The sequence below is a fragment of the Aptenodytes forsteri genome, unplaced genomic scaffold (assembly GCF_000699145.1).
Source record: "Aptenodytes forsteri isolate BGI_AS27 unplaced genomic scaffold, ASM69914v1 Scaffold8, whole genome shotgun sequence".
NCBI classification, from domain to species: domain Eukaryota; kingdom Metazoa; phylum Chordata; class Aves; order Sphenisciformes; family Spheniscidae; genus Aptenodytes; species Aptenodytes forsteri.
The window spans coordinates 11,002,521-11,024,153 of NW_008796218.1; the positions used below are offsets into that span (position 1 = coordinate 11,002,521).

General features: G+C 34.5%; 1 protein-coding gene across 1 annotated transcript in view; it reads right to left on the bottom strand.

Annotated features, from left to right (window-relative positions):
* Window positions 1–21,633, bottom strand: part of ELP4 (elongator acetyltransferase complex subunit 4) — a gene marked incomplete at its 5' end in the record, with an annotated part of 161,306 nt that overhangs the window by 76,474 nt on the left and 63,199 nt on the right. Inside the window, 2 exons of the mRNA XM_009288918.2 lie at window positions 7,638–7,744; window positions 10,458–10,566. Coding sequence (XP_009287193.1) covers window positions 7,638–7,744; window positions 10,458–10,566 — 216 coding nt within the window. The remainder of the gene's footprint in view (window positions 1–7,637; window positions 7,745–10,457; window positions 10,567–21,633) is intronic.

Here is a 21,633-nt window from a genome sequence, read left to right on the forward strand (position 1 = left end):
TTTCTAACTTACACCCACAGACCTTTGTCTAAAAAGCACTACTACTTTAGTGAAAAATATAATCCCTGTAGATAAAGAGTTTTTTAATCTTTACCAACCAACGTTTTTACGAAAGATCTCTTTAGCCTACCTGTCTTCTAATACTAAGAAAGTGGGAATATGTCAACTACTTTATTTGTCTGGCAAATACAAGATAAGTTGACCCATTTATTTACAGACTGAACAAGGCCAATCCATTTCATGCTGCAGCACTGACCCTTAACACAGATCCTGTGAATGAGCAGTCCATTACAATATGTACAAGTGACCTTTAATTGCATTAATGGCTTTGTTGCATGTTCTTCCATTGCGACAACACAATTATGGTATAAATATTTCTAAACAACATAATTATTTGTTTAAATAAAAATATATATGAGTTCTGTTTACTGACAATGAACTGCAAATACACTGTATCATAAGTGTTAAAGTTTTGAAAAATTGAATGGAGCCCTCATGTTATACTTGTATAACATCAAACAACCCATAAAACAAAATTAATTATGAAATAAATTTCCGGATATTACAAATCTTCATATGCAATCTAAAAGTCAACGGTACCTTCCTGTATTCATCTTCAGAATATTGAAATAATTTAATCTATTCGGTATTACACAATAAGAAGGTGATATTTTCAAATTAAATTCTTCCACATGTTCACAAGATACAAGTGTTCTGAAATTCCATATACCACATACAACTTATTACTTGATTTCAGTTCTATGTACTCTTAGCATTCAGAGGATTTTTTAAATAGGAGCACTCCCAGTATTGTTTTACCTCGAGTTATTATCATTTAAAAATATCTCCCAAAACTTTACCTAAATTGTACTGTCACAATTTTAAACACATTTATTTATTCAAAATTGTTTGAAAGAATGTAATACATTTTTGACAGGCAGTCTTTTACAATATTGAAATCAAATCCTTAATTTCATCAAACCCTTCATATTCTGTGCCTTATTCCTGGAAGGCTCATGCCAAAATGATTTAGTTTGATTTTCTTTAACAATGGTAGGTTGGCTTGACAGCGTCTGACAAAACAATTCAGTGAAGTACACCATACCAGGTAAAGAGAACCTGAACTGGCTACTAGATGAAATAATGCAGAATGGAGCTTGGAATTATGACAGAATTAGTTTTGCAGGAGAATCTTTTTGCAGTATTATTAATTTTAGATTAAGAAAATGTTATGGTGTTCTAATTGCTATCTTTTGATCCATGTTTAAAGAAGCCAGTGGTAATGTCTTTATTAATATCATAGGGAAAATGGACAGAAAAAATCAATGCAACAGTGGTTTGACTGGCATAAATTTCAGCTGAATTTTATTACAAAGTTTTACCTCTCTCTGTTAGAAAGTTTAGTTTTATATGCAGAGTTCCCTGCATTTGAGTCCCTGAGCTGAAGTGGAGCATCCAGTACCAGAGTTTGCCAGGTATGATGCTATCTGCTCAAGGCACACGGCGGAGGAGAAAAAGTTTTCCATGTAAGCCCCAGGGGTACTTGTGTTCTCAAATACATGGGGACAAGAGGCCCCGAAGATTTTATGACATTAGAAAATGAAAGAAATACACTTTCTGTAACAATTCAGAGAAGTTCTGTCTCACCTTTGAACCAGGAATACCTGTAAAGTTTCATCCATGCTCCAGGCACTGGGCAGCCAGGCAGTCACAACCATATTACCCTCTGACGTGGTTACAACCATTCTGAGGTTGTAAGGCCCTAACATGGGATCAAGTCTTGCAATGTTACCAGTGCATGATCTTAAAATACAGAGTTGCTTTTATCTATATAGGAAGGTATATTGACTAAGCTCCCAGCATTAGGACATGTATCCTGTAGCATATATTAACTTGGTGTTACATTGTGTGAAGTTTATCTCAGCAAACAAGAATTCACTTTCGTGTTTTACTGACTGATTGCTATAGAACTATCACCTTATTTAAATTTCTAATAAACCAATGTTTTTCCTTTTGTCAGCTCTCAGGCTCACAGCTTCTTTTTGCTAAAATAGTGCCTAAAATAGTTAATTCAAATGCGTTTGTTTATTTACAAAATTACTCAACTTCATAAACATCAGTGAAATATAATCAGGATTAGGGTGAGTCATTAATGAAGGCTGCTTCAAATTTTCTTGGAAGAAGTCTATAAGAAGTGATGCTATTAGAGGTACAGCGAACACTTTCTAATTCTCACCAATACAGAGGTTGGTATGGCACATGTGCCTATTTTAAATACATGCTGATCCTATATGTACTGGTGACAAGGTTGACTTGTTCCTCCAGAAGAAATAGCTCACGAATAACCCTAAATCATTATGTCCATACCTGTTCTTGATGCGTTTAATGAACAATTACACAATGTTTCCGGGAGCACAGTTCTGGCATTCAGTGACATCACCATCTCCTGAGTCACTTAGGACCAAACTTGTGCTATGCTAATACCACACTGAAGCACTGCAGACATCAGTTCTGACTTGGTCTTACCCACCTGTTTTGGTAAATAATCTACAACAGTGGCTAACTGCACTTCTCCTTTGCAAATAAGAAGTTTACTACAGTATAGTCTGTATAAAATAAGCAATGAAAAGGGACAGGACGGAAAAAAAAAAGAGTAGAAATACAGAGATTTCAGATGGAAGCTACCTAAGATGTATTTCCTGTTTTTAATTGCCAAATTCACCATCTTAAAAGAAAAGAGTTTTGTCTTCTTCCAAATACCAATGCTGGACACAGAACAGACACATGAATATCTGGAGTTGCAATTAAATCTTGCTTATTTTGGCAATCATTAATTTTCTTATAGTCCTTTATTGATAGATGAAGAAAGGACATTATTTTAATGCCTTTGGAATCGTACATTTCTTTTTAATTCTATATAGACTCAATTGCTGTTTTTTGTGATTATGTTTCCTTCCAAAGACATAACGTTTTACTCTGGCAATCACCCCTAGGAAAAATGCACTGCAGAGTGCTCCATAGTACCATACTGTTATCTGCCTGCCACTGACAAACCAGCAACTTTCCTGCCACAGGACTCCTCTAATTCTGACTTTCTTCTCCTCCTGTTAGGAAACACCTCTCAGAAAAGAATCTCCTGAACTCATACATTAAGCTCTGGAAACTTACTTATTTTTGCTGTGTGGCAATTCTTTATCTAGTATATGACACTTGGCTTCAAACTGAGCTGTCTTTTAAAGATTTTTATTATGGTTTGCACAGGTGTTATATAGCCATTAAAAAGAAAATCATATTAGCTGGCTCTTACTTGTGTATTGATCAAAATAAATAAATAAAAAAATTCACAACAACTATTTATTAGACAAACTATATCATACAACTTGTATGAAAAAGCTTATTCTCTGTACTATTAACAATTGACTGTTACCTGGAGACTTAAAAAATCAGCAGTAAAGCAAAACTAGGGAATTTAAAAAAAAAACAACTCAGAAACTTTCCTATTTGCAAACATTTATCTGAATTTATCAAAAGTTTTAACTTTAAATACATAATTTCAGAGGTTTATGTTGACCAGACAGTAACAAAGGGAGCTAATCAAATATGAATCCTCTCCAACTGTCTTGTCAAACCAGGTAATGATGTCCTGCCAGCCAAACTCAGAGGGAACATGTGAAACAAATACAAAAGTAAACAGGCCTTAAGCTGCCCAAGGGAAAGTCAGCAAGATGGCAATTTCAATCATTTGGAATAATACTAAAGCAGCCTTAGGCTTTTCTCAGAATGGAAACATGTCACTGTTACTGCAATATTTCAACAAATCAGACTGCAAAAGAAAGGAACACTTATGTAATCGCAGCCGTGGAACAGCGCTTTACTCAACGGTGAGGTGGAAAATAATTAAGAGGAAATTCCCTTTTTGTGAGTAATTGTAAATGTACCTAAATAACAAAGACAAACAATGTTTCCTTAGAAATTTCGAGGAGTGAAAAAATCAAATTTAGGCACAGATTCCTTTAGTTTTGATGCAGGAGGCTTTGGAACAACAAAGATAAAGTTCTATCAAATAAAACTATGCACATAATGTTCCTACAAAATTTATCAAATGTTGATAAAAGTTACATTCAGAGCTACAAACAAAGCAAAAAGTACTTCAGGAACAATTCTGCTGAAAAGTTTCATTAAGATGAAGGGGTTGTCATATCATTTAACTGAGAAATCAAAAAATATTTCAAATATTTGGGGAACTTACCTAATCAGTAAACTTTCAGTATGTGTCTAGTCATGTAGCCATCTTTTAGTCAATCATCAGAAAATCAAAGGCAAATTGGCATGACTCAACCCAAACTTTAATACCGCATGATTGTGTCGTGTAAGCTTGTTTTGTGCGAGGGCTGCTGTGGTTTTAGCAGAGAGATTAACGACCGGACCTAAGCTGGCCTCCAAACCTTGCCCTGCTGATGCCTCAAGCCCTTTGAAGTCTGACCATCATACCTGGCAAAACAACAGTGGGAACTAGGCTGGTGTCAGATCTAATCAAGTTTCCTGCCTCAGCATAGCTAACTATGGGGTACACTAATTGGCCCAATTGCGGATTATACCTTTTGCTACAGATTCAAGACAATAATTTAGTCAAATGATGGTTTTTATCTCCTTCTAATTAAGATTCCAAAGTGGGAAGAAATAGGATTAGACAGGCTAACTTCAAAATTGTGTCCTTTAAAGTGGTATGCACATAAGATAGATCTCTGATAATATTGCATGTAATAGTATATTGCTAGTAACTAACGTGTGAAGATTCGGGAAAGCTTGATACAGCTACTGCACCTTTTACCATAAACATGCAAGTTTTCCTGGAAAGGGTCTACCTCATAATTTACAAATGGAAAATGAACACTCATAAATATTCATTAAAAATCATTTTCATCCTGAATTTAAAAAGAATCCCTTTAGAATACATCTCAGTCAATCTTATTTTGACGAAGAAGATACAAGAAAAACTGAAACAGTTAAATGATTCTGCACACTATAAGGAGGCGGAGTCCCTCCCACAAAACTGCAATCTAATAAAACGGATTTGACATTTAAGGTTTTTTACTGATGAGGGCCAAACCATAAAGAGTTATTTAACTGGTGAGCAATCCAGAGATGAGAAAATCCATGTCCCATGCCCTTATTTTAAATTGTAAAAAAAGAATGATCTAAAGATGAAAACCCTTTTTGGAGAAATTTTGCCATAAGTCATAGGTTGCGTATTTCTAACTTTTCTTATGTAATTTGATTTTAAAGTGGCATTTCAAGTAGAGGTCAACATTTTTACCCTAAATTGTGTATATAACTAAGCAGAAGCTTTCCAAAAACTGTAACGTACTCAAAATATATTTTCATTTCACATTTAAGCTACATACTAAAGAAGTCATAAACTTAGTTGTACTTTGTATAAAGCACACTGTCGCTTGTAACGCACACTGTTGTGCTGCTCTATGTGTTTACCACCAGAACCAAACCTGACCACTGACTCATCACATTCTAACTGCAGAAATCCATTTTAGAAGACCGTATTCACATCCCTTCTTAATTCAATTTTCCCTTGCTCCCATTTTCTTATTGACCTCATTGCTCTAGTCAGCCTAGCTGTAGTCTGCCTCCCCTAATAGTATGAGGAAGAAAAACATATGTATTATAGATTAGTGAAATGTGTACAGGAAGATCACAGTAGCACAGTGATCTAACGTTCAAAAAGGGCTAGTTTGTGTCAGTTCAGCTTATAAAAAGCCTATCTCTAACAAAACCTGAAGTTATTCAAAAGGGGCTGCAGCTGAGCAATGAAGGGAGAAATCATACAAGTGGATCATCTACGCATGTCTAGGGCAACAGGTTATTTCAAGAGTTCCACTACACCCCTGTTTCCAACGCTTCTGCCCCATGGCTAATTCAATTCTTTTTACAGAGCCTCCTGCTAAGGTTTTTTTTTTCCTTCCAAATTGCATTACAAATTAGAATCCCAAATAAGCTGACAGAAAAGATTATATTCTGAGTCAGGATTCACAGCGAGGAAAAAAACCCCAGATATTCTAACTCATAGCTATAATAAATGAGAACTTACTATGCTGTGAAATGAGGGTGCACGCTTCTCTGCACTTCTGAAAACAGTAAGAACATTTGTATTTTAAAACCAAACACAGACTATTAAGGTTTTTGTTTCTAATGTACTGCTCAAAAGCAGCTGTTAAAATGGTTTAATACCTCACAGTGCCTGGTTTCACTAACCGCGTTCTCTGGAAAGTGCGAAACATTATAAAGGAATGTCTTTGGGAAAAAAGCCCTCCATCAGCCTTTAAGTGGCTTCTGAAGAGGATACCTCTAGTTGAGAAACTTCTAGCACTCATGCAGAGATGACCTGCCTGAAGAACTGGCTGCCTGATTAACTATTAACTACTCTCAATAGGATTAGATAATTAAAGACATTGATGACCATTAATTAGGAGGAGGGCACCTTAATTTGTCACTTGATAGGGCCCTTTCAATGATTTATAGGTTAGGGCTACTTGCAATTGTGAAGGGGAGGGGGCAGTGGAGAGAGAGAACCCTTAAGTTACCTTATCAAGTGGCCAGCTAAAAAGGGCAGAGGGTCAAATAAGGGCCAAAGTGGTCACTTAAGGGTGAAGTCCCAAACACCAAAGCAGTGCCAAGCCACATTGACCATCATTTGGTGATGGAGTAAAAAATATGCTAATTTATTGGTGGCAATTCTCTCTTTTTATGGTTTCAAGCAGTTAAGACAAGTGGCCTGCTTAAGAGCTTTTCATTTGAAAAGAGATTAAACAAAATGGTTTGTCAGGGATGCTTGGCTGTTTTATGTCTTTGTTAAAAAAAATTTGCCCAGACTGTACCGATGACTATCACATCACCCCAAAAGCCATCTTCCATCTCTAAGCATTACTTGGTTAATAAATACATCAGCTCTAATTGCTTAATAGTGCTATGTTCATTTGCTCTTTAGCAAGATTAAAATGAAATACATCTTTTGTATTACTGCCTTCTATCAGGACTGTCTGCATAAAGGTCACAGAAAAAAGTTTAAATTTAGTAGGAAATTTACTTAAGGACATTAGTGTAAATGATACTGTGTTTAAAATGACATAAAAGAGCGAAAGGTGATTTCAGTAATGCAAAGAAAATGGTTTCTGAATACTGATAAGGACACTTATCCCTCACACCACACACAATTTTAGGCAGCATTATACATTAAAATCCCTCTACTGGGGTAATAACATGTAGCTACTTTCCCACCCACTAACACAAGTAAGAGCAAGTCATTAACATTTAATTAAATATGCTCCTGACATCCATAGAAACATGTCACGCTTTGTTACTGAAGGTTGTGGCCTACTTTCTATGTACATTTTAAACCAAAATAAACTATTTATAACAGACCGATTTAGTGCAGCAAATGAGACATTTTTAATTAGAAGGCATATTACAATATTTTATAAAACCGTTCTGAACAGCAAAACCAGAATGAAATGAATTTACAACTTCCGATGCATATTTTTTGTATTTCACAAAATGAAACATAAGAGATGGGATTAGCTCCACCTTTTGGGTTCTAAATAGTGAAACAAAACTGTTTCTCTTACCTCAATGGTGAACAGCTTCCTTTTTAACCTAAAAGCAAGGTCCTTCGTGTCTGACACATCACAGATCAAGCTATTAAGCCGAGGAATCTGATGTACATGAACCAAACCTTGTGGAAAGAAAGAGTAAAGGAGGGAAAAAAATTAAGAAAACGCTGTCATCCAGATGCATAAATTAGAGTCTTACAGCAGAATTCTGTATATTTACACACACTCATCCTCCCCTTTTTAAACTGGAGCTTACTACCAGGAGCAATGAAGCAAACGGTGCGATTATACTCAAGTAATCAAGCAGAATAAGATAAACAGAAATCCTTGTGCGAGGAAAACTAATTGCACTTTGGTACAGAAGTACAGATGTAAAGAGGGATCTTGATACTTGTCAAAACTACAGCCGGTTTGTGTGTGATTTTCTCTTGTATTTACAGTAAGCAAATATGGCTATCACCTTGCATGCTGCCCATGGCACCACTGAGTGATCTTTATTTTATTAAATGCACCAGTAAGCAGCCAGCAAAACAAGGCTTACGGGTTACTGATAACCACTGAAGCTCTAATGAGAACTACTTCGTTTTGCGCCCTGAAAATGACTTTAAAAAAGTTTCTGGAAAACACCGATTTAGATCATGCTTTTCCATAAATTTTAACCCCTATGCCATCCTAGGAAAAATACGTTTTTCTTCATGCAGGAGGCTTATATAGCTGTTCAGATCTTTTTAACAGTACTAGGTGCACTGCAAGCTCTGCATTCTGTCAGCTGCAACTCAAGCTGATTTTTTCTGACAAGGACGCTGGATGGTTTTTGTGCAGCCTAATATAGTTTCTGAACAACCTAAGGGTGATTTTCTACATCTGAAAACCAGGAAAATTCTACAGGGCTTCTCAGTTACTGGCATATATTTGCTATTCATAAAGCCAGCATCTAAATGGAAATACTGAACATTTAGAAAAGACATCTTACTTGAAAACGGCCGCTGTAAGAAAAACCCCAAACACTAAAACCCCAATTTAAAATAAGGCAAGTATTTTTTCAAGGTTTCATTTATTTTTTTAAAAGGAAGAATAAGGGAAGAAAGTTTCCTAAAATTGAAATACTTTAAAAAGCATAATTTTTATGGGTACTAATTACAAAAATTCTCAATAATATTAGAAAAATATTTTTACACTTTGAAACTTTCTACCCCTGCCCCCAGTCCGGTGACATATAAGAATTATTTGTTTGGCTTTTGAGTTCAAAATAGAATTATTATATATAGGAACAGCAGGTGTAACACAGGGTTGCTTATAAACAGTATTCTAAAAATTTTATTTAGGGATCGTCTATATAATTCTTAAGTTATTTTATTGACTTTTCAACCACTTAAATTTGCAGGCAGCTTAATAAAATTATTAATGCAGGATTCATTAAATAATGCAATAATTTAATCAAACTTCTCCTGAGTAATGTCAAAATCTTCCATCATCTCAGTAAATAAATCCTCTTAAAACACATTCTTAAGCAAAAAGAATCCACAAAGTTAAAACTGTTAAAATTCCTATTTTTAGAATGTTAAATTAAGATTGCCTAAACCTCCAAAGCTATGTATATTGGTGTATAATTTTTATTAAGTAGTACCAAAAATGATTTAGCATACATATTTACAGGAAACCAGGAAATAACTGCTAAAACACACATTGTCTTAAAGGATCTCTTCAGTACTGAGAAAAGGAGTATCAAATTGACAGAATTATGTTAGCATAAACAAATGCCACATCATGATTATATAGTTGGAAAAATAATTAGGCAAATTATTCCAGCTTTTGTTCACGGTTTCTTTTTCATTCACCTTTTTTCAGATCATGAAATGTGCACTATTTTCATAGTCAAAAAGATTTTTCTCTGATTTATTAGTTACAGCTTGCATACACACAGTGGTGTCTCAACACCATCTTTGCTTCTTTTTCTATATATTCTGCTATGGAAAACACTGCCACATTCTCACATGTTTACAGCAGGTTTCGGATAAGCAGTTTACTTTCAGCTAAAGGTTTCCATGGAACTACAGTAGTATCACAATAATAATAGCTGTAATTTATGCACACTCAGAGCACCGCTCCAGATTAGCTAAAACTGTTTGTTATTCGCTGCTTTGGCTATGCATAACTTCTACTCTAACCTTTTAAAATTTAAATAGTTCTGCTGCAACAGCTAACAAAATCTTTGGGAAACAAAATGCAAGATTAAACACCATTACACATTTCGAAGATAAATCATTTGAAAGGCTACATGACTTTTTACTAAAAATAGTTTCATATTTTATATGCCACACATATCCACATTCATTTCTTTAAATGTGTAAGTGCTGTAACTTAAAGCTGAAAAATAGAACGTTATTCTTAGATAAAGTTTATATAGCACATCCTTTAGCAGTTTATTCACCTTAATATAATATATGTTTTTCCGTGTTCTCTATTTAAAACTTGGCAGATCAAAAGTATTGATTTCATGACAAGTTCAGCTCGCTGGTCAGATGATTGCCAAGCCTCCTCTGCATGTGAATTCCCCAAAGCCTGCCTGTTGAGATGTACATCTGATTGAGCCATGCCTCAGTAATACGGCTTGACAACATGCAAGGAGTTGCCATGTTTCCTTTGCAGCCTTAATGCACTTTACTGAAAATTCTCCTAACTCAAGACCGGTTAGCAAGGAGAAACATTTAAGAGGTATATTCTAAAATGAAATCAAATGTTACTTTATAGCAGATACCCAATTGGAGGGTAAGCCGCTAAGTGCCCTAGAAACACTCGGGGCAGACTTTTTGCATTGCTAAAGATGGAACTTACCGTGGTAATCCTTGTATAACGGATTGGTTTCTCTCTCAGACCCAATAAATGATTCAAGACCAACTACCATATCTGACAAGTTTGTTACACGTTCCATAATTGCTTTATTCTGTAAGACATGGAAACAAAATACACATCCTATGTGATGAAAAAGGTAATTAATGTTCATAGAGTAAGCCTTGGTCTTCTCAATGACAAACTGTGGGGGAAAAATAGGTCATCAATACTTAGAAATTACATTAGAGGGCTTTCTTCTTTAAAAAAAAAAAAAAGACTTGAAATTTCTGTCTAAAGAAAACATACATGTGACAAGCAGAAACCATAAAAGAGCTAACTCAGTACTAAGTTCATATTTCGTAAATCTTCATAACATAAACATTTGCTCACATCAGAAATATTTACAAGCTATGTGGCAGTTAAGCACCTCTCATTGACTTCTACTATGAGTCAGATGCCCAGCTTTTGTATGTGCTCTGAAAACCTTGGTTTTTAATACATCTCTAATATTTTGAACAAGCACAACCCACACAACTATTCATTTTCGTCATCAGTCAAACAACATGGAAAACCAAAGCATTTTCTCCAGTATTTTTCTTTCTAAAAGTTTCTCTCTACGCAACATATGAATCAAAAGCTTCAAGTTGCATTACCATTTCTCAATATATTTGTGATTTATAAGTGATGCCTTATGTCTTGTGCAACAATGTACTGTCATGTGCCTTAAATAAGCTATTTTCTGCATAGTTTTCTTGACTTACTTTTATATAGCAGAAAGCAGCATTCAAAGGTCACAACAGAGATCTTCAGAGGTAATTCAGGATAAAATGTTCTTAAATGCTTTAATGATGTCAGTATTTAATGAGCAAAAAAAAGAGACAAATCTGTGCTAAAAAGCAAAATATTTCTTTAAGATAAGAAATAGTTAATCTTAAAGCTGCCTGGACAGCTGATATACTCTTGTTCTTCATGGCTGTAGGCGCTACACCCACCATACCTTCAGGGGTACCAAGACCAATCACCTCAAAATACCCATTCCAAGTATGAAGAATTAGCTCTGTAGCTCCAAGTTATAGTTTTGTATTTTTTATTAATTGTAAAACATTTTGTACATTCTGCACTTCTTTCATAAACTATACGACTGACACTTATGAAATGTCAATTTAAATACTGGTAAACTATTTGATAATAATGATTTATAAAGTAATTAGGAGCAGAGAGAAGGGAAACATCCCTAGATATTTTAGAAAAGTCTATGCATTGTACTGACATACAGGTTTATTAAAATGGTTATCAATACACCAATTGCTTTCATGAACCCACATTTCAATAACAGCATATTTCCTAGCCACAGAGAAGCCTACGAAGCAGACGTGAAAGGTGAACATTTCCTACCCCCATCAAAGAATAATTTGCCTTCTGTTTTTTGACCACTACATAAAGCAGGACTTGGGGCCTGTCCTGCACAGCCCAATCTGCTCAGGTTACAAGGCCTAAATCCACCGATCCCATGGTACCTTTACACCCCCTCCCTTCCCCACCTTCTGGGCCAGATGGCATTAAATCCTGGGGACTGGTCTCTTTTCAAAGCCGCTACTTGTGCACAGGCCAAAACGATCTATCCCCATGGAATCAGGGAACTTCAATTTTACCTACAAAGTCTAATGATGGATAATGATAAAATAGCATTATACTACAGAATTTCCTTTCTGAGGAATAACGTAAGTGATCTGAGGTAAAAGAACACTGCCTACACATCAATCCCTAAACTTTGTTATTATATCCACCCCTGAAATATTAAAGCTGACATGCAAATTATTTCCTCTTCTAGGAAGAGACAGACAGTTTACTGTATTTTAATGGAAACTTTTGGTCACATTATTGTACGGGGGCAATCACATAAATATGGTATAAATATAAATCTGAAGTAGCCAGTGACCTCTATAAATCCACAGACCAGAAATTACCGTATTTTGCCAGTTCTTCAGCAGGCTGCTAGATGTTATTTGTATAAGCAAGAAATACAAAATTGTTACATACATAAAGAAACAGTGATGATTTCTGGAAGCTAATCTAAACTCTTGGTATAGAAAAAATAATCTATCATTTGAAAAAATGTTTGCTGTCCATTAATGTTTTTGCTTGCTGGTTTTGATAACAATGGGTTACAAAAGCTGTGGACAGAGAGATGCTCAACCATCAGCAAGGTATCTTCATCATTAACAGTCCTGCAAATCATAAGAATAGCATCTTTCCTATTTGGTCTTAATTCTGGGAAGATTAAAGTGCGGGATAGCAATTCAATATTTGCCTAATGATACATACATCAATATGTTGGTTTCAGCTCTTCTTCTGAACAGGTTTGCTTTCTTAAATTGTAGTCTCTTTGCCCATGTTGATTTTGTTTCTGTTTTTAAAGTGTGTCAAAATATTCTCCTGGCTTAATGCAGTGTATCTTGGGAAATATTTTGCACAGTGAATCGCCACACCAAACAGACATTTGCTTATGTGGCACTGTTGCCATAGATCTGTATCTATCATGTATTTTCTAGTTTGCAGTGTTCAGCACATTAATGTCCAATCAAAGCTGACGTCAGCACACAGATAGTTGTGATGTATGGCATACTGACATAAACACACAAATCATGTTGCCCCATCTGGGCTTGAAAATTTAACACAGCTCCAGATCTTCCTCTAGCCCCATACAAATCTACCTCCTGCTTCTGGCATAAACTTGGCAGCTCTGGAGGTGAGCCAGGACATGGTTAGGAGGGAAGCCAGGAATGGGGAGATTCAGGGAAAGAGTTTGTTGGCAGCTAGAAGAGGTATTGTTTTAAATTACACTAAAAAATAATAAAAAAAAAAACCAACCCAGTCCTGGAAAGTTTTCAGTCTTGCTAGATGTACTGCAGTTTTTCTAAATTAGTTAGTTCAGCCAAAATGTAATTATTCTAACAACATGGTAGCAACCCTGTTGTGCAGGCTGGGCTGGGCAACCATTCTATATCTTACTTTGTGCTCAGTGTTTTAGACAGACATTTTCTTTTAAGCGCAAATTTGCAATATTTGGTCTTAACCAAAGTGTACTTTCAAAACAACAGCTCAAGAAAATCCATGTAGCTAGTTGGATATATAAAAGGGAACTATACATATGTGTTTAACCAGCTTTTGGGAAGGGCAATTATGGAAAAAGATTGCTTTGTCCTACTAATTTATTTGCAGAATCTACATAGCTTTGAGTAATTATTTGTGCATGTTTAAAAATATTTGTTTACAAATAAAGCAGTTCAAAATGTATAATCTTCTGTGTCTGAATATAAAGCATGGTATTCTACCAACACAAATATATGTATAGCCTGTATGCTCAAACTTACATACTGAAATTAATACTGTGTGTTTCGACTGGATTGAGTTCTTAATGTACCGCAATTTTATCATTACTACTATTAATCAAATCAATCTTGGTTCATCTGGATTCCATATTAGGAAAAAAATCCGTCTTTTCTACTCTGCTCTAATTTCTAGTTCTCCTCTGATTTCCTGTCAATTTTTTTCTAACACCCAGAGATATGTCCTCCCATTTTTATGTTGTCAGTTCCTAAAGAAATTAAAAACCTCACAAAATTTACATAATAAAAATATTTAAATTCTCAGTGTTTGAGCTGCATTAAGTAAAGAAAAGTAAAAGAATGGAAAATTTTCTTAGAACAGCTTCAACTTTTCTACATAGTACATATAAAAAATCTCAAAATTTAAAAGGAAAGTAAGACTCATGTTAGAGATCTACAATGAGATCCAACTAGCACCTGTATAAATACATTAAGCTCCTGAATCACATGCACTTCGTATATTTACATTTGTATTCCGGTCAATACATTAACATAATTTTAATACTGATTTATATATTGAATTGAAAATAAGGTATTTTAGGACTATGTCTCTTTTCAAAGAGACATTAGGCCTGTATTTTGGTAGAGGGCTATATTTGACTTCTGTACCTTTACATTCTGGTAATCTAATCCCAACACTGATTTTATTTTAAAACATTTAATTAGAGTTAATACATTGAATCCTAAAATGGGTTTCATTACCTAAAAAACTACTTACAAACAACTGCTAGCACAGGGCCAAAACCCAGTTTAAACGGTGAGTTGCATACATTCCGTATGACAGCACAGAATTTAAAGATGAATTCAGATACTCCCCCCAAGTCTAGGAAAAACTGTAATTGAAGGCAACAATTTGTGTTGTTACCAACAGGTGAGTCCAGTAATTCTGACACTTCATTTGAAAGAAGGTCTCATTAATAAACAGCAAGCAAGCAAGTTCATGCAAGGTAATACGAACCTTATGAAATTGAAGCAAATTTTGGTGCATGAATTTTCAAAAAAAGCTCAAAAATTGGTTGTGCCTTTTTTTGTTTCTGTTACATTCTGTCATAAAGCTGAAGTAAGCTTAGTACTATAACAATGGCAGCCACATTGGACTATAATGAAACACTGGCTGGATATTCAATAGATGAAATAATTCTTGATATTTTCTGAGAGATTATCACGCAATGATGTGGTAATGACTTCACAATATACAAATATTTACCACTTGTCATTACTACTTAATCTCCAAAGGGTTTTAAATTGAAAAGATAAATTATTAATATTAAGAAACGGCTTAAATATTTATCACCATTTGTTAATAATTACTGCTCAGAAAATCACAGAATTACCCATACGTTTTATTTGGGTAAAAGAAGTTAGGTATTAGGCCCTTGTACTAGTTTTATAGGGAGATACAGTTTGTGCACTTTTTTATTATTCACAAATCCCGGAAATAAAAGATTAATAACTGCTCTGCCAAAAAGTGTTGTATCAGTAATTAACAAAGACTGTAAAGTATAAAATTCTATACTTATTCTAACTCCAAGTTGATTAGCACTGTTGTCAGTGCCTGCACACACCAAATCTACTAAATGAACTCTGAATTTTGGCTCTAAAATGAATGCTCACTCAGACCACTGGAATATAAGACGAGCAACAGTATATTAAAAAATTTTGGTATGTAGAAATCTGTATCAGTATCTCAAGAAAACTGAATACAAGCATGATGTCTTTGCTGGAAAACAGATAGCCTAGAAATATACTTCAAGGATTTTCTACAAGCTACAATGCCTTCAGTGATGAGAAATCCGCATTTAGGGATTCTGACTGATTAGGCATCTTCTTTTACCTCTGAGGAACCTTACTGACTATAATAGAACTTAAGTATAAATATCTGTTCACATGGCTGAAATCACAGAAGCACTGATTTTGGTTGATTTGTTTATACGTACACTGTATTACATTAACTAATTTCAAGCAATGAATAGTATCTTTGAATAATTTTATGCAAGTTACAGAGGCAAAGAAAGGACAAGTAGCGAAGACGTGAGCAGGTAATTACATGCAACGCACTCATAAAAATGGGAAGGGAGTAACAAAGCATCTGTTGGCCAATATGTTACACGATATATTAATTCCAGATTTTGGTTGTTCTCTTAAAGTTGCTTTTAATAATGTTTGTCCTGATAGTCTATATAAACTCAAGAGTCTTTCAACTGTGAAACTAGTTAGAACTAGTATTTTTGTTTCTTAAAAATTCAAAACATTTGAGCCATGGTTTCCTTATCTTACACCTAAAACACTGTCACTGTTATGGGAACTCTGCAATGTTATTATCAAATATATCAGATGAAGGTGGATGACACAGTATCCAATTAAAAAATTCTGGATAAATTTTCAGGAAAAATAATCAGCCAGGAAATAAAAACTAAATATCACACACTAAAAAAAAAATCTTTGGATCTTCACTGAAGATGGATGGCCTGGACTTGCCTATTACTTGAGCTATAAAAGAATCTAATGCCAGCAAACCTTGGCACCCTACAAAATAAAAAGTATGTCTGTTTTGCCATTGGAGGGAAGACCTAAAGGCCAACAGTGATATGAGTGATGACTCAATATAGATAAAACAAGCAGGTCAGTAACAGTTGCTGCTGAGGCCTACAAAAATGAAAGTGAGAACAAAGACTACGTAGTTTAAATCAAACTTTCCATCTGTTGATCTCCAAATACTTTACAAAAGACAGGCAAGTGTTGCATTCCTCATTTACAAGTCATGTAACAAGCACAAAGATGTCATGTGAATTGTTCGAAGTCACAAGCCAGTGAACAGTGAGCTGGGAACCAAACTCAGCCTTTCGTTGAAGCCTTGTCTACCCCCCTCTATTTGAGGTTTGGTTTAGGAGGCTGCATCTATGGCTTTGGGGTACCAGGAAACTATTTGGTGGTATCATGAAGATGATGTGGGAGTCAAAGCCCAGAAAGCTGGGTGCCGAAAATCCCATTATTATCTGGCTGAAAGAGGTGACAGATGTACAGGGTATTAACGGGTGACACTTTTTGAGCTGAATCCCTGTTCAGTGCTTTTCTCTTCCGACTATTTCCTTAGCATTCAGTAGCTGAAAGCACAGGCTGCATGTGACTATGAATGGTTCTGGGGTGCAGGGCTCTTGCATAAGTCCTGCTGCAGTGGGTAGATGAAATAAGCCTGATAGAGCCCTTCTGAAGTGAAGGGTGAGGAGCTGGGAAGAAATTAGTATAAGATCTGGGCTGAGATGAGCCCAGCATCTCCCCTGAACACTATCTGGTCCTTATTGATGAGACTGTCTCACTGTTATAAAAGCATATATACGGAAAACTGCATGGTATTATTTGTCTTTAATTATCACAAAAATGAAATGACCATTTGAACAGATTTGTTTACAAAATTAAGCACATAAATATTCAATGCTACAAGTTGGTCAAGCATAGTATAAAATACAGATGCAAAAGTACACTGAAAGAATGAGAGTCGTATTACAAAAGAGCCATAACAAAACTGCTGAAATTAATGTATTTGAGACCAACTGGCTTAACTAAAATCCTATGATTCCATTAGGAATTATTCATTATAAGAAATAGGTTTAGGAGTTCCTTTTGTTGCCATTTTGCCTGAAAAAAATGTCATTGCAGTTTGCTTACCAATTCAGAAAGGCTAACTATTGCTGCAACTTCAGTTCTTTAAACAGTGAATCGCATTTTATTCACAGGTGACCAAAAAGATCCTCCACTATTATTTCAATTAATAGTACACAAATATCAAAAAGAACATCTAACTGATGTTGGTAATCAAGTGGCAAGATTCTGAAATATAAAATCATTTAAAAAACTAATCCCTTATTCAGTATAAAATTATAGGCTGTCATCAGGAGCAGGCTGGCAGAGCTAGGTCCAGATGGGAAACTGGCTGGGCAATAAGAAGAGGTAGGGTGGAAATGATGGGTAGGCTGGAAACGATGGGAACCTAAGGAAAGACATGACTGCTCCCTCTGCTGGCAAGGTTCTCACCTGCTTTAATTTTTAACTAATGAGTAGGCATTTCTTTAATTATTTAGGATCTAGCCAATAAATAATGCAGAATGTTCCTTCCTCAGTCTGTTGCTGTGTGTGTGCACGTTTTTGAACTTATGGTGCCCTATTTCACTAGAATAATTTGCCATAGAATTAAGGCTCAGATGGATATCTAATGGTAGAGTTACTGGCTTTATATTTTAATTGTTCATAAAATGAAAGGCAAGATTAAGCTATTTAACCTTCAAAATATTCTATTTTACAATGTATACACATTTCCTATTTAATTTACATATTTCATAATATTACAATAAATTGCTCATCATATCATGTTATAACAAGAACCCTTTTATGTAGCAGTAAGATACTATGAAATGAAACATTCTGCAACACAAACACACTAAATTACATGCCATACCAAAAAAGTGCCATTCTTCCATGAGTAAAATTCATGACCAGAGAATTCAGCGATAATGTTTGTATTAAAACTTAATTAAAAGATGAAGATAAGTCATTCATTACTTGATTTGTGATATAAATTAATAGCTGCAGTAAGAACATTTAGAAAAAATCTGTTCTAGGATTTTGGCCTACAACCAGAAGCTCCCAGAACAGGAGGGATCAGCTTTTTTTGCCCACTGTTCTCATCTGAATCCTGGCTGAAAAGCTACTCCAGCTCCCAGCTTTCCAGAAGGCTCCATCCCAGGAATCCTCGCCTGCCATTTGGTTTGCTGATTTTAATCTCACAGGACTTTCTTACAGTGGCTCCACTATGCTGAACTGGCACTTGCTCCTAGAAGTGAGTTATTATTAAACTTGTAGGTCAATTGTGGCACTAACAACTCTTTGGAAGCTTTCAGCCACGGTGTACAATTTGCTGGTCTAATTAAATATTAATTCTAAGTGTTACATTCGGTAGCTAAGAGCTTTTATTTTCCATCATCAGTCTGGAAGAGAAAGAGGTTACAAGGCTAATTTAATCTTTTTTTTTCCCTAGCATTAAAGCTTAACTACACAGGCACAAAAACATCATTAAAGATGCAGTATTCCTTTTTATTATGACTATATTGTAATTAATAGAGCAGGTCTAAACAAAAAGATGTAAAATTAGATTCTGAAATTTCAAGGTTTTTAAACTAAACCAAAAGTTCATATAAAAATGTTTCTAAGCAAACACTGCACAGAAATTCAATATTCAGTTATTTGAAAATAATTTCAGATGGGAAATACTTATGCAATAATTTAAATATAAAATAGTTTTACACAAAATTATTGTTCTTTGTTCTGAAATACAACAGACAACAGATAAAACCCATATTTAAAGCTAGATTCACAGGGCATTTTTTTCAAGAACTTGTACTTCTACTTATGCGAAAAAAATAGTATTGCTTCAGAAAAACAATACTACCTTCCATTTTCTAACAGAATTACTTGCTTAAAGCAGATAACTACTTTGTCCTGCATTATTTAAAGTCATTCTTTAATCTTTACTTATCAGCGTCCAAATGGGCTCAATACATGCGCCTCTTCCCTTCTGCTTCCATAACAGTTGTGTCCATGTCTGGACACTGGGCATTATATTAACTACTTAGTCCAGTAGCCAAAAGATTCCATATGCTTGAACAGATGACTATCTCCATACTGTGATGGGATATTTAACTGTTTAGGTCTAATATTGCAGTTGAAAGATTTATTTCTAAATCTTACCTAATTTTTTAAAGTTTTCATAGGTGTATTTTCAGATTATATACATGAAATGCAAAATAAAATTGCAATGTTGTGTATACTCATTAACTTTTAAAGTTTAACATACTCATTTTGGAAAAGTGATTTTTTTGATTAAAAGACGGTGTGTTGATGAGATGGTGATAAGGATGTGTATATAGCGTCCTTCTCAAAAGTAAAATTTCTTAAAATAAGAAGTCTGTTTTAGGCATGCAATTTTAACATACAGTGTGACTGTTCATCATAATATAGCTGTCAGTTAAAAGACAATTAACATGTGGGTACAAAAACATGCTTCAGATGTATATTGTATTTGTTTTTGAAATGGGTAGTTGTTACCAAATCAGAAGTGGTAGAGCTAGAATACAGCCTGTTGGCAACCATAAACTTATTTTATGTAACAACAAATTATTTCTATTTCTTCTGCAATTTGATTAGCAAATACTATCAACAATAATAGAAATTGAAAACAACATTACTTACTGTCCCACAATTTAAATTTTGAATTATATACTTCTCTGAGCTTCCTACTCGATCATCATTTTAAAGATGCTTTTATGAATGTCTAGAATATCCAAACCAGAATATTCATATCACAAAACTATGTGGATAACCCAAGAATACCTGTCATAAACTCATGACTCTCAATATTTCTTTGTATGGTTGTTAAACTGTATTTCTCACATACAACAAAAACCAACATGCAACATTAAAAAGCAAGTAAAAAACCCCAAATACTGAAAAATATAAAGACCATTTCATATTCATAGTTTCTATTTTGCAGAGAATTTCAAAAGCTTGCTTAACTATGATATAGAAACTACATGACATTTGATCTCAATACAAATTTGTGTGCAGCGGCTACCTCATCAAATACATTTGAAGGTTATTCAGCATTTCACACTTGTGAACTCTCAGAAGTTAGAGTTCTAAGGCAGGCAATCACTCTTAGCTCTCATCATAGGAATAAAGATTTCAAACTGTGAGAAATTCACAAGCTATAGGAGCTCACATCTTATAATCCGATATTAGCAATGGATTCTAAAGCACTCTATTACCTGACTTCGAGTTTAGCTGCTAAATTACTTAGTGTGAACACAAAAGGCTATGGATGTGAAAAGGTTTGTTTCTGAATTTTTCTACACTGAAATCTATAGTAACTTATGCACTTCAGTGAATTCAAAGCATCAAAACATTTATTTTGTAGGAAATTAATTTTTTAACATACTGGATGAAATAATGAAAATACCTTGCTAAACAGAACTTCAGACTCTGAGGACAGGTTCTGTAACAAGACTTATTCATACTGACTTTTCATTAGTCAATTAATTTCCCTTGGTACATGCTGACTAATATGGTTGTTAGTCCTTACCAGTAATCCTCCAGTTCAAAATAAAGAATGGCTTTAATAAAAGTGTTACGCTTTCTCCCAGTGAAAATAATAATCTACTCAAAAAAATACTACTTAAGTGATACAAAATTCAGAAGAACAGAATTATGAACATTATTTAGTATTTTGGGGGAAAGGTGTTTTTGGACTTACCATTGATTTCTAGTAATTAAAGAAAAAGAAGAAATTACAATAGGAAAATATTTTAAATTCTAATTTAGGGCTTTTGCAAGTATAAACCAGTGACATTAAAGTCCTTTAAGTCACACTCTGTAGCACAAAAAGTTTGGTTTGTTTTTTTATTTCTAAATTAGGTACTAAAACACACAGATTATCAACATACAGAGAGTCCTTGTTTTTATAATATTCCTTAAATTTGGGAAGTGTAACAACAAATGAAATCCCTCTCCAGTCTGCCATCCTTGATCAATGCTAGATTTTAAAAATGGAAGTAATTTTCCCTTTTCAAATGCATCAGATTTCATAGGCACAATGCATTTTCAAGAAGCAGTAGAAAGACTTGAAAAATAACCTTCCATCAACTATTTTAATCATACTCATAAGTATCTCAATATTTATTACCTGACAGACAGTGTAAGATAAGAGTATGTTCAATCGGTAGAAAATATCAATCAAGTAA